Raw genomic sequence first — 14,935 nt, 5'->3', positions numbered from 1 at the left:
AAATTACTAGGTAGGCGACTATGCGAAGACACGTATTTAAGAGGGGCGGGCAGTCATCACTCCAGGCGGAATATGGACTTAATTGTGTTTATAATAAATTATTATAATTATAAATATAAATATATCATATAAGTAATAACTTATAATAAACTATAATATACCAATAATTATAGGTATTATAATTTAACTTTCATTGCACACATTTTCATTTATTTTCTTTGTTGAATTTTCTTACTGAATGCATGTTTAAAATTTACCGTTATAGAAAAAGATCTATGGTACTAACCTAGGTACTTATTTATCAATGATATTTTAAAATTCCAGGGCTGGAAAGAAAAATAAGCCCTGGGTCGTGAAAACACTGAAAACTGAATAGGGATCTACATATCTGTGGACTGTGATTTTGATTATGTATGTATAAGTAGCCAAGGATCGGGGTATGTACAGAATACGAATAGAGAATAGTAGCATTTAGTACATGACTTTATACATACAATATATACAGAATGATAGTCGGTAGGTCCCTGCCTACAATACAAGTTGCAACTGTTTAAAAATTAAAATTGATTGAAATTATTATGGCCAGCACTTAGCAGTAGGTACTCAGTAGAAGTAATATTCATCTAGTTATAAGTATCTCCAGTCTGTGGTTAATTTCGCGTAAGTAATTATGTTTAATCGTCGCATCAACATTCGACGACATTAATTTTAAAAATGCATATTTTTAGTGTTTTCGCAATACTTAGGTATTATAGTAGGCGGCGTCGTCTTGCAACATAGTATTATAATAATATGATATTTTGTTATTGCGACGAGTGCAACACCCAGATTATGCCTCCCGGTTTACCCATCATCCATTATATAGTTGCAAATTGCAAATATGTTATTACATATTTACATAGGTTATAGGTACCTATTTCCACAGCTCCAAACTGCGATTATTATTTTTTACCATTCATTATTTATTCTTATCGATCGACGATCACAAATTTGTTTTGTCCGTACGGATACATGTTTATATTATATTGTAATAATATCATGTACGCGTTATTGTCGTACGATCGCGAATTACCGTGCTCGTAGCGGGATGGCGTGGCGCCCCATAATTTCGGTCGCGAAGGTAGGACACGCTGTCGCCGCCGCCGAGTCCGGTGCCCCCACCCAGACGCGGTTCACGGACCCGTCAACGCTTTCACATCGCGAGCGCAACGTTTCGCCGAGCGCACCACACGATCCTAATAATAATAATAATAATAACACAACCACCTAAATAATAATAATTCGTTTCCCGTGATAAATCGTTCGACGTTATCAGGGTCAAGCCGCAGTGTCTGTAGATCGCGTGAGCTGTTCCGAGTGTCGTTGTCTGTGTTATTGTTTCTGAGCATTATCATCGTCGTCGTCGTAGTCGTTTTTAATTTCGATTTTATTATTATTTATTTTTATAATAGGGTTGTATTATTACTCTTCGGATTGCAATAATCGTATCCGTTCGGTCGCGTGTCGCCTACTTCCGTCGTCTACGATTCGGTGATCAGACATTATATTATTATTGTCAATTGACAGTCTGCAGAGCACCAGGCCACCAACACGTACATAATATTACGTATACTATGGCTCCGAACCAGATCCGTAAGTGCCGGAAATTCTATTATTATTGTTATTATTGGTTATTTCGCCTCCGAGTGACGTCGTACTATGTAGGAGGCAGTATTGTGGGCCCCCGCAACGATGACTTGGCCGTCTGTATTAGGTAATATTATTATCGTGCGAACGCTTTTTTGGCGTGTGACATATGTTTCCGTGGATTTGTTTCCGCCTCGTCGTAGAGTGTGCGAATGTGCGAATGACTTGTTGACATTAAACGTAGGTACCTAATTTCGATACAATATGTGTATGTATAACGTGTTCGTCATTCGTTGTCGTTTGCTGTAAATGAATCACATAAACGGTGAAAGTAGTGCGGACGCATGACACTTGGGAACCTATCGCTTTCTACGCGGTAAACGTTTAGGTACTATTACTATTATTATACTTTGCTAGGACTTTGGTCCCGGACATGCGACGACGAAAAATAAACAGTCCAAAAAAACGTCATTTGATCGACCCGAGGTCTTAGCTCTGTTTTTGAGATCTATTTTAAACCACGTCTATTTATTTTTACGTGATTTGCACACACAGATTATATTAATAGAGTTCCGACTTTGTATGATTAGGTACTCTCATAGTCTCATGGTCAACTCTCTGACCAGATGTCCGAAATAATATTATATATACCTAGATACAGATTTAAATATTTTTTATTTTGCTTACAAAGAAATCGTGTTTCTTTTGTTTCCTGTTTACGTTATAGATAGCTTTGTCTATTTTGTTTTTGAATTGATAACAAAATGAATATTATTTTTTTTTTCAAATTTATTATAATTTATAAGTATGTACTATGGTCTATGTTTATTGTTTTTAGCTAAAAGTGTTATCTCATTTGTGTGGCTTCAATGTTTTAATTCATTCCAGTTTTTTGTACTCTAAAATAATGAAATTTTTAAATCTGTGTTGCGTAATTCCAATTAATACAATGGCATGTATTTAAGTTTCTTATTTGTCCTTCTTTATACTTAAAACCCCATATAGAACTTAAAAATTAAACCTCTTTAATGAGTTGACTGCCACTGCTTTGTTTATCATATGTGATGCACGTAAAACTTTCAGTTATTGCCCTTAATATCTTACTTATACTTGCCAATTTTGTCTTGGGTATTATATATGATACTCAAAGTGTTTCTTGAATTCATGATTATAGATTTATTTATATCTATGGAATTTTTCATGCCAGAAACACTATAAAGAAGCTGATTATCATAGGTATGTATATTGTATAATAATTATACATCACTCAGGTTCATAAAGCTACTGAGTGCACATAAGATACTTAGGCTTTTGTGGTAAGATCAGTGAAATTGGAAGGAAGAGAGAATAACCTGATTCTGCACATCCCTAAACTACACTGGTTCCACTATACCTAGGTGTCAAATTGGGATGTGCAAAAGAGTCAAGTTTTGTTGGACAGAGTAGATAAAGTCGTGTATATGAGGTTAGATTAGAGTTAGGTATGTACTGGACATTTTTAGAAAATATTTTTCTGTCATAAAATTTTACTTTTGCTTATAGGATTTAAATGTGAAGTATTTAATTAATTATACAATAGTATATGTGTTTTATAGAAACTTTTTCATTTTTATAGTTAGGTAGGTGGATGTTTTTTTAGATTTTCCAAAAAGTTGGCAATAGAATAACTTTGTGCCATTAAACATTGGTTACTGTACTTACTCTCTCTAAACTTTAGCTACTATACAGTATTTTCTAATTTTAATTTGAAACATATTTTATTTTTCAACCATTATTTTTGACCTTGATAACATTAATTGTCGAATAATTATTATATTATTGTGTACCTATATTATAAATGTTTAATGTTTAATAATAATAGACTTGTACTTGTTTGGGCTTAGGTTTGTACAAAATAATTGAATAGCATTTTGTAATGAACACATTATCGGAGTCTGATGTCATTGAAGAATCTCTCCATGTTTCTGAAATTACCCAAATGGCTAATGATAATGAGTTAATATTATCGCCAAAAAAACATCTGGTTTGCTTTGCTACCGTTAAAGGGGATTGTTTAGTGACAAAAAACGGTGCATCGTATGCTGGGATTAAGGAGTGTCTGCTCAGTGATCGAATGGTTGATAAAGACCAACCAATTGAAATTCAAATTACAGACTCTGCAATTCCTGACACTGATATTGATAGCGGAATGGAATCTTCAGCATCTAGCTGGGACCGATCAGTTAATGAAGTAAAAGAACATGCATTTGCTAGGCTCGAGGAAGAATTAAAAAAAGCCAATGAAACATTAAAACTTAGAGATGAAGAAGTGTCACGTTTAAGTAGAATACGTGCTGATGTCGAATCAGAATTAGAAGAATTAACTGCTAGTCTATTTCAAGTTAGTAACATTAATACAGTATTGATCAGATAATTATTTTGGTACATTTTTGTTGTAGGAAGCTCATAATATGGTGAAAGAAGCAAATTTACGCCAGGCGGCTGCAACCAGAGCATTAAAAGAATCTTCAATGAAAGTTGATGTGTTATCTGCTGAAGTAACTGCATTAAAAACTCTTGTTCTAACTTCTACACCAAGTCATCCTAATTTATCAAGAGAAGACAGTATTTCGATGCCAGGTAATAATTTATTATAGGTAATATTATTTTGTTTTATAGTCTTGTAATAGTAACTAATTTGTAATTACTAACTTGTAATAGTAAAAAATTATTATTACTATTATTACAGTAGTACTAAATGTGATAATATGTTCAATTTACAATGCTTTGTTCAATTTATTGTTAGTTTATGTATAAATGTATTGTTTATATCATTAGATACATAGATACTATTGAGTAGGTACAATAATTTATTACTTGTTGTATTTTTTCTTAGGTATCAAAACATTATGAATTAAACTTAATTAATATAATTCTTTTTCTTAAAAATAAATACTTTCACTGTATCATTTGGTGGTTCAGGTATGTTCTTAATCCAAGGATGCCCATTATCGTCTTTATATTCGGAAAAATGTTTTTCTACCACACACTCCATGCCTAGATTCTGAGCTATTTTTGCACTGAAGTTATTAGTACAGTCCATGCAAATAACTGAGATATCATCCTTGAGTAAAGCTGCTTCAAATGATTTTTTGGCCACAGCCGTTGACAATCCAAGATTACGGTATTGTTTTGCTGTTGCTAAGGTTTTAATCTCCCACATTGTGTCTACATTTAACATTTTGAATAGACATGGCTCGCACTGAATTGATGTCCAGAATCTTAAAGCATTATATAAATCTATATAGCACTTGTTACCATCTAAAAAAGTTTTAAAATCAAACATTTATTTTTGTATAAAAATGTATATTATCATATTGTAAGATATGCCCGAAGATAAACCAATTTGATTAAATCAAATTCACTAACCAGCAAATGCTCTTTGTCTCAATACATTATCTGGTTTTGTTATACTATTTATAGCTAGAGATGCTACAGAGTTATTATTTTTATCAATTGCTACTAATGTGTAGTCGCTTTCTCTGGGTGAAAAAAAGTCGTTGCTTAATTTTTCAATATCTATTTTCTGGGTTTTGAAAACCGGTTCATCTGAATAAAAATCCTTCATTGTTGATTTGATATTTGATGTGTGTTCTTTTCTTGCACTGACAATTTCTATGTTCTCGGGATAATTATCCATTTTCTAAAGAAATATGTAAAATAGTCATTATAATTTGAGAAATATTGTATATCTATCATACTTTTGCGTTGTAACATGTTGGCAGAGAATAAATATTTCGTAAATACATTGGTGAAAGTTGAAGTATTTGTTTTTGAATAAACATCATATCTAGTAAGTATTATTTTACTAGATATTATGTTTATGATGGTTACTTTTTTTATTAGTACCTAGGTAATTACAAATTTATGTTTTCAAAAATATTAAATAAATTACATTAAACTGTTTTTTTTTATTATTATTACATCATATCTATTAATAATTATAGTAACATTATTTTAAGCCAATCAATGAAATTGCATTATAATTTTTAAAAACTAGTTATCTACTAATGTTTAATTTTATTATATTTTAGGAGGACTAAGTGGAGTTGGATTATTTTATCGTAAACATAAAAGATCTCCCTCCCACAATAACCTAAAGTACGGCCGAGAAAATTCACCGCCGGATTCTCCGCTAAAGCAAAAGTCTAATCAATCAGTAACAGACACAGACAATTTAGACATAACTAATAGCGCTGAAGTAAAAACACTATTGTCTTATTTTTTTTAACTGATTTTTCATATGGTGTTATTTTAACTATGATATTTCAAGATTGATCCCAATGTGCACCGTGAATTTGTTCTTTGGATGAAATCTCCTACTTTAGACAAATCAGATGCCTTTATAAGTCGAATATACAGAGAAGATATTGATCAATGTCTAGAGTTTAATAATTCAACTTTGGCAATGGATGTTAGAAATGCAATAGAATGTGGGAATCTTTTTATTGAGTCTATGGACAAGTCAAAATCTCATTTTCCCAAGTAAGAAAATAATTTTTTATTAGTTTTCTCTATTTAATGTAGTTGGGAGTTACTTAAACTTAAGTGTTTCATTGATTCCTGTATTGGTTATGGAAAATAGTCTTATAAACAATTATCATGTCAATGATTGAATGATGGTAAACAGATGTTATGATTGTATTAAAACTATAAAGTTGACATTGTCAATTTAGGATTGGGTTTTATAAAAGTGGTTCTATAAGTAATCAGTGGTAATAAATTAATGAAATGCACCAGTGTACCTACAATAAAAATACATACAATTAAAATAATATTGTATGTTTAAAGTAATAATATTTAGTTTTTCTAATTTTAGAAAATGTGCTCTGATGGAACTGCCATTGCTTTGTCTCTATAGAATGAATTTAGGAGGATCAGATGGCGAATGCTATTGCATATCACAAATTTGTCGAAATAGAGTGAGTTTTGTTTTTTATGCTATTTTAATTTTGCATTAATTTCTTAATATTTTATATTATTTATGTTTTGATTTGTGTTAAATGACAAAAGTAACTGCAATTATGTTTTTAGATTACTGCGGTATGTGATTTCCTCAACTACCTTAGATACATTCAAAGGGGCTTGGTCAAAAGTCTAGGTTTGTAACTTAATAGTATATTTCTTAATTTTTTACAACAGAAGGAGAAAAAAAATAAATCCACCATTAACAATAATCACTTATTAATTGGAAAACTACTTATATTATAATACTATTAACCAATTTATAAATCAAACAATAATAAGTAATTAGTAACTATATATGGTTTAAAGTAATTATTAAAATACCTTAAATGTCAGATTTTGTTAATTGTTTTCAAAAGTCTTTTGATTGTGATGAAAATAATGTTGTTTTATTCTATATACAGTAATGTACATTAATTATTTGGAAAATATTTGTGTTAAATAATAACATAATAAATATATGACATTACATTTGTAATAAAAACCAAGCAAATAATGATTTATGTTGGCCGTTGGGTGTTTACTAAAGTTAATTTCTTGGTTCTAAATTGCTTTTATTTAATTTAATTTACTTACAGTATAAAGTTTATGTAATTATTCAACTGGACAATAATATCACAATATTACACTTAACATGCCATATTGCATGGATTATATCAAGTCAACTAAATAATATTGTTTTAATGAATATAAATTTAAACTGTAAATAGTATTTTAAAATATAAAAATAGTAAACCAGTAAAATTACTTGACATAAAAAAGATTATTTATCACCATACTCAAACATTTCTAACTGTTCAAGCTGTTTGAATTATAACTTTTGAATTTCTTAGAGCTCCAAGGTTTGATAACCCATAATATACAAGTACTGAAAAATGTATTACTATTTTACTATACTTTTTAAAATAATCCTTTATAACACCATAGAGTTTAGAAATTTGAAAATAAATTGACTTAATAGTGAAGTGTAATCATTATATTAATATATCAAATGTTTCTTATAATTTAGGTACAAAATACATATGTGTCATGAAATAAGACTTCTTTTGTCTTTTAAATTTAAAATATAAACAAAAATAACTAGAATTTTAGTTTGAATTTTCATTGATTTAAATTATAGAGACCTGATTTTTCTACTTATTAATATATTTAACCCTACATCTTAAATATATATTAATAATTTCAAGATAATATCTAACATTTCAAAATTTGAATTTTTGTTTATATTTTAGTTTTACCTTTGAGCAAATTTTTAATGATTAAATTTTATGTCATTTATTTGTCTTCTGTACATTCTGAATTAAAAATTATAACTAAAATGCTATCATTAAATAATAATTTTCGTTAGGTAAGAATTAGAAGGTGTCAAGTCATGTTTGATTGCAAGACTATTATTTACCATTTTAAGTTACCAATATTAGTGTCAAGATGGATAATCAGATTTAACGGAATTTATGTGAACATTATTTAACAAAATAGTAAAAAACTTCTGTTTGAATAACATAATTTTTAATTTTTACGTCTCAAACACTAATTACAATGGAACATAATAAAGTTCATAACAAACAAGCATACACATATAACTATACCATAAGTAATATATTTTATAATTATTTCTACTTATGGATTAAAAATAATTTATTTTATTTTCACGTAGTAGTACTGTAGTCAAACAAAAACAGTAGACTTCATAACTTAATAATAAATTATAGTGTGCTACTAACTCATTATTTAGTTTTAAAAAGTATTATCTTTTAGAAGAATATTTTTTCCAATAATTGTAAATAATAAATAGTAATTGTATATAGTATTTTACCTCACAAAATTGCATTTAATTAAAATGGTTATTACACAAGTTCATAAGATTTTATTATTGACACATTTGATATTTTTTTCGTTTGAAGCGCAACCCATGTACATTTATGTTATACATTGCTTTGAATTGCTTAAAAATATTTTAGATTCTGAGCATAGTAAGGAGCTCTATTGTTTTTCAATGAATTATGCATTTTTATTCACTGCAGTCAAATCTGTACAATTAGATTTAACTCTATTAATAATTGGAAATTTAACACTATCAGAAATAAGTACCTTCTCTGAATATAATTTTTTTTATACCACAAAAAAAACTTTACGGATTAAATTCTTTCAGTATAGTACAATTTGCAGTAACTCCCTCGCTTTGCTCAGAATCTGAAATAAAAAAAATGAATTTTGGAAGACTGTGATTACTCAAGAAGATGTTATGTAAATTGTATTTGTTGTATGTCCATATATTGCATCACACATTCATGATATGGAACAATTTTTCGCTTTTCTCATTTTGTAACCAAACTTAGGTAAATAAGGTAAACATTGTAAGTTCGTTCATTTTATTAAAATTACAAATAAAGCGTTTTATAAGTACTAAACATAAATATAACACTACTTTAAATTTAGTTTTAAATATAAGTTATTATTAGTATTGATTTATTGTTTGTGTAACTTCAACCAGTTACAAGTTTTTAGCTATTTAAAAATTAAAATCGAAAAAAGGCTCCCATAGACAAATAACACTATACACACATTATCTCGTTATCTACAGTTAATTTCGTTATGTTAATCTTATTTTAACAGTTAGGTTTTAAAAATGAGAAATGAGTTGGCGGTTTCGATAAAAGCTTGTTTAATTTTGACCAATATGACATGACATGTTAAACTAACATCCATTTAAGTAATTAATTAATTTTTAATGTATATTTACACGAACCACGACACGTAATTTAATTGTCACGGGATGAGCACCAAGCTTGTTTAATTTAAACTTCAAAGCAACACGAAAGTTATTTTTAGTAATTATTAATTAGTGATCATCATTATAATATGCCAATGAGGTACACATATTTTTAGACTTTCTATTAATATTTTGTTTTTTTTTGTTATTTTTTAGAAAATGATATGTACTGGGAAATCGTAAGACTGCGGAAACAGATGATGTTGGCTAAGTTGGGCCTAGCTTTGACATCGTAATATTGCTAATGTGAGGTATTAAAAAAAAAAAGTGTAAGCTAGTAAAAAAACGCGAGCGTTAAAAAAATGAAAAACAGATTTTGAAATATTGTAGTAACATTGTCGAACCACGGTCGAACGGATAAATAATACAGATGTAACGTGTAATTTTTGTGATCATATCTTGTGATTTTTTTTAGATTTTATCGGATACTAAGTATGTACATTGTACATACTACATATATTAATTATAATTTAAGTCGGATGATAATGTGGACCGAAAGCGCAAGACACCTTAAAACGTACATATATATGTCTTATACTGAAATATCTAAAACAACAGTAACTGCCGGATAAATGTTAAGATATTTACCTAAAGCTTCTTTGGCCACCACCCACCTATCTACTTAGTTTTTATATTTTTACTTATCTCTGTGCAACTATATATTTTAATCGATAAGTGATAAAAAATTATACAATAATTTTACTTAGGTAGGTACACGCAATTGTCTTGCCAATTGATGTGAATGTGATTTAATATTATAATATATAAGATTATAAGGCAGTTCATATTTATATTACCTATGGAACAAAATATAGTTTATAATTGTTTACGAAAGATCTGAAATGGTGAGATATATATTTTATATTTTTGTTTTTTTTTATATATATATATATGAGTATTTTTATGTATTAATTTGTATACTTCGACACAATATATTGATATAATTTGTGTGTAAAATATCATAAATATACAATATAATATTTCGAATAGTAAATAATAATAATAAAAACATTTTAATGCAACAAATCGAATTATTAAAATATATTAAGTTCCTATTTTTGCTGTAATTTTTACATTAATTTAAACAATACATTACTAACTGTTATAATACGATTTATTTTCTGCCGACAATGAGACGTATTAATTTATTATATTATTCAAACACTGTTGTTTATACATTTTTCTACGAATTCAATAACGAATTTCATGTAAGAATATAGGTGGCATGGTGTGACTGCGATCATTTTATGCCATTTTATTTACATTGAAAATTTAAATCTAGCAGGCTAGAGCATATGAAACAAAAAAATGGGGGGGGGGTCATTCAAAATATACACTTAAATTATCATTTATTTTGTTTATAATATAATTTAAAAATGTAGGCCAAATAAAACAGGCTTGGGAACGGCCAATGGCCACCCCCGTTTTATATACAATACCCTTCCACGTTTCTAGCCATGACCAAATTTCAAATAACAAATAACCAGGGTAGTTTCTGACCTAGAATAGACTAGTGAATATATTCTACTAAAGTCTTTTATATATAATATATATAAACCACTTTACCATTTGAAAAAATCATCTTTACCGTGCCTTCGGAATGAAGGGTATAATGTGTATCATCATTGATTTTATATTATATGTTATATAATATATTTTATGTCTATTATAAAATCAATGGTATTACCTAATTTTTAAATTTTTATTTGGAAAATGTTGAGCAGATAATCCGACAGGAGTAGCATAATAATTATAAATGTTATAGGATAACTTGTATAGTGTGAGTGTGTGACACACTATAATATACGTAGTATAATGTGTTTACATTGTGATGCCATGTTTATAGCTCAGTTGTTAGAAATCTTAATTGTGTATTAGGTATTTAAGTACAGACTGTCCCGATAACACTAGAAATGATGCGAACTGATTAATGATAATACAACTAACACTGTTTCGGTCATTTTTTACTACTTTGTAATATTATAGAGCCCATAGAGAATAGAATAATTTATTAAATCTACGATGTGGCCTATATTATCCACCCGTGCATTTGTACATAATAATACAATTCAATTATTATTTAATTACTATATTATATAATATTTTATTCCGAAGAAAAAGAAATAGAAGTTGACCTGTTGTAGGCTGTATACTGTATGTATTGGATATTACCATATTGGTACATTCTGCATAGTGCATGGCTACATACAAATATGCTTACTGCTGCTTTATTTGTCGGCATGCATCTGGCAGGGCCGCAATTTCAATGAAAAAACTGGGGGTGCTGAATCCTCTTTATTTATTTTCATATTATCTTATGGCTGTGGATATCTGCATAATGACTGTTAAAATGTAAATTAATATGAAAACATTTGGGGGTGCTAAGCACACCCAAGCACCTCCCCAAATTTCTCCTGTGCCATCGGATAAAAGAGAGCTACTTTACAGAAGCAGAATTTGAATATTATAAACTTAAACATTATGAAAGGAAGGGGTTGGTAATATTTTTTATTTGTTAACTTAAAAATGGAAACTTTTCGGTATTTCTGGCTTTCTAGAAAAAAACTCACACAAAATTAAATTGGGTCAATCGGAAATAATTACATAACACCAATTTTTGATGAAATCGATTTTGATTTTTCATTGTAATTCAAAAAGACGGAATCTTGAACTTGAAATTATTGTTTCAAGTATGTAAGTATAACATCGTATAACATCGTGTTCTATAAATATCCATAATTATCAATCAGTTAACACGTAAAATATAAAGCTCAATGCAATTTTTAAAATGTTAGACTACTTACTTATTTTAAACTATTTATACCACAAATAACTTAATCTCGCTATTTTCAGGTACATCGCCTACTTGGTATTGACTATTGACTTAGAAGTTATACTATGCAATGTTCTTTCAAAAATTATTTCAACCTACTGAATATTTAAGAAAATAAGAATGTAACAAACTATCCATAGGAAATGGATTCTAGAGCTACCTGTCTCTTTCTCTCAGAATCCCGGTTTTCGTATACGATAATTTATCACTGGATTTAAATTTAACATAATATCTTTTACAACGACCTATTGGATATTTAACGACGTAATCTAGTAATCTAAATGACTATATAAATATCAACTAAACAGAAACGAATTCCCGTTCTTGTTTTGTTCATGACTTAAGATAGTACCTACATAGTACTATCTTAAAATCGTGGTTTTGTTAGAAGAAATAACCTTATCAAGTAAACAAATAAGAATTAACGCTTAAACATAAAAGTTTAACATATAAAAAAAATATAAAATTATGTTCTATACTCATAATTACCTACCGCTATTTTGTTTTCACCAGATTGGAATACGATTCGATGATTTTTTTCACGTCTCTAATATTGTATTTTTATAGGAATATCGTATATTTAATTTTTTATTAAACTTAAAAAAATTACTAGTGCATTGATTGATGCCAACACTATACGCTAAATACTATTATAATAATAATATTTTAGTTGTAAGCAGCTTCCCTAGTGTATTTACTTTGTTTTCTCCAATTCAAACAAACATTTTCTTCGTAGGTTAGGAATTTTTGATAACCCGGGTCGCGTTAATCCCGCTTATCAAAGTCATGTATTTAAAAGTCTTACCATATTGCCACAACTTCGTTTACTCTCATGTTTTGTTGAAAATTACTGCAAATTTACAACTCTATCCCTTAAGTAGAGGACTTTTAACTGTGTAAATTACAATATTATAGCACCTATTGTTTTATTATACTTCTAATTCGATCATAATAATAATTATTTTTAATACTGTGCGACCGATGACCTAATGGGTTCACCGTAGATTACAGTTAGTATAACTATGAGCAAATTACTAGTGAACTAAAACAACAAACCAAAAATTAGATAAGCTGTAAAGGTTCGTGATAAATCGATCGGTCGCCACTGAGTAATCACTAATCAATAATAATAATTTAGGTAATACATGTGGTCCCAATCTGCCATTAATCAATATTTTTATAAGAATGAGACAAATATAGAAGATTCGAGTTCAAAAACCAAAAATTGGTATTATAATAACGTAATTATTATGGAGTTTAGTAAAAAATAAAAATATATTATACTAATGAACTATATTACAACACTCTGATTATTTACTATAGATAGGCAACTAAATCAACTCTTATTTTAGATAACTCGTAACTACAGAATAACTATCAGCTATCTTTGATTTTAAATTGTCTAGGTATATTATTATTATTATGATTCTTGTTATAACCTATTATCGTAAATAATACAAGTATCTAGGCGTAAGCTTTATTGAAAAAATATTTACTCGTCAGTCGTTAACTACAGAATGGCGACATGTGCGTTTGTGCGATATTTATTTTATGCGACGGTAACAAAGACACAAACGACTAAACGAGTAACGACAAACACTTAAAATACCTAAAAGTTAGTATTTATAGTTAATAAATCTTTCAGGAATAGTTAATAGTAACTATGTCAGTATATTGGGTATAAATGTAGAATAGGTACGCACAATTGCAACTACCTGCACACCCACCTAAAAAATTGCCTACACTAAACTCCTTAAAAACAGTTCCGATTCTCCTTCAAATTATACAATCATTTACAATAAAATGTAAATTCATAAATAAATAATAAATCACAAATTGTTATAGAATATTAATGTATTAATTTAAATCATCATATTTCAATGATTACTTCTTTAGAAAAGTTTTTACTATAGTGAAATTAAAATAGGAACATTTTTTTTTCCCCGTTTTTAACGACACTCGAGAGACCCTATAACTTAATAATATTGTTAGACGAAAATCTCTGAATCTGAAGAGACGAACGATAGGGAACGATAATATTAGTGATGACTGATGACGGCGAAAAGGACGACTGTTGACCGTTTTCCCGAATGTGGTCAAATTAACATCAAAGTGACAAAGTCACACTGTCTCGATATAATATCTTTGACAATAATTTGTACACCAGCTATTAGATGTAGACCGCGGTGGAAATACAACGACAGATTATATACCACGGTATGAAATGCGTCGCTTCCATCTGGTTCTCGATCAAACCGTTTTCGTGTCACCTATAGAGTGATTCATTTCTATCGGAATCATCAATTTTTGTGGAACATAGTCCTAAACTTATAAACTACGTCGTGTTTGCGAGCCTCATCAATAAATCCGATTCGATGAAAAACGTTGACTGTTTTTCGAGGATTATGTGGCAAGGTCGGAGTTTGTCAAGGTAAGATATAGCTCACCTACCCATATTTATAAATAGATATTTTAATATTATCATTCACAGGTTCCTCGTATAGAAATATATTGAAAGTATTTATATTCTACGACCGTTGTTTTAGGATATTTATTACAGGTATTTATATAATATCATAATATGATAAACTGATAGTAAAATATAGTCGTCTACCTATTGCGTATGACCACAGAACAATAGTATGACGATGCTTATAGTATAACGAAATATATTTATATATTCAATATCATGGTGTATT

The 14,935-nt window shown here is 28.9% G+C and overlaps 2 protein-coding genes across 6 annotated transcripts; one reads left to right on the top strand and one right to left on the bottom strand.

The window, feature by feature from the left end:
• Positions 1–1,256: 1,256 nt before the first annotated feature.
• Positions 1,257–10,063, top strand: LOC111040346 (guanine nucleotide exchange factor for Rab-3A-like). Of its 2 annotated transcripts, none has more exons than XM_022324221.1 (8): positions 1,257–1,632; positions 3,510–4,006; positions 4,065–4,245; positions 5,700–5,866; positions 5,939–6,150; positions 6,470–6,587; positions 6,700–6,766; positions 9,560–10,063. In XM_022324221.1, the coding sequence occupies exons 2-8, from the start codon at positions 3,542–3,544 to the stop codon at positions 9,637–9,639; spliced, it is 1,290 nt and encodes a 429-aa protein (XP_022179913.1). In that variant the 5' UTR covers positions 1,257–1,632; positions 3,510–3,541; the 3' UTR covers positions 9,640–10,063. The 2 variants fall into 2 exon arrangements, with proteins under 2 accessions (XP_022179913.1, XP_022179914.1); XM_022324222.1 differs by having other exon boundaries at positions 1,263–1,632; positions 6,485–6,587.
• LOC111040347 lies at positions 4,377–13,255 on the bottom strand. 4 transcript variants are annotated; one of them, XM_022324227.1, is made up of 4 exons: positions 12,730–12,928; positions 8,722–8,823; positions 5,035–5,308; positions 4,377–4,926 (listed from the first exon to the last, which is right to left on the bottom strand). In XM_022324227.1, exons 3-4 carry the CDS (start codon positions 5,303–5,305, stop codon positions 4,526–4,528), a joined length of 672 nt encoding a protein of 223 aa, XP_022179919.1. In that variant the 5' UTR covers positions 5,306–5,308; positions 8,722–8,823; positions 12,730–12,928; the 3' UTR covers positions 4,377–4,525. The 4 variants fall into 4 exon arrangements, with proteins under 4 accessions (XP_022179919.1, XP_022179915.1, XP_022179918.1 ...); XM_022324223.1 differs by lacking the exons at positions 8,722–8,823; positions 12,730–12,928 and adding an exon at positions 13,042–13,255; XM_022324226.1 differs by lacking the exon at positions 8,722–8,823 and having other exon boundaries at positions 12,726–12,928.
• Between the last annotated feature and the right edge of the window lie 1,680 nt (positions 13,256–14,935).

Source organism: Myzus persicae, unplaced genomic scaffold (assembly GCF_001856785.1).
Source record: "Myzus persicae strain clone G006 unplaced genomic scaffold, MPER_G0061.0, whole genome shotgun sequence".
NCBI lineage: Eukaryota > Metazoa > Arthropoda > Insecta > Hemiptera > Aphididae > Myzus > Myzus persicae.
This window is presented reverse-complemented; position numbering and strand designations above follow the sequence as displayed.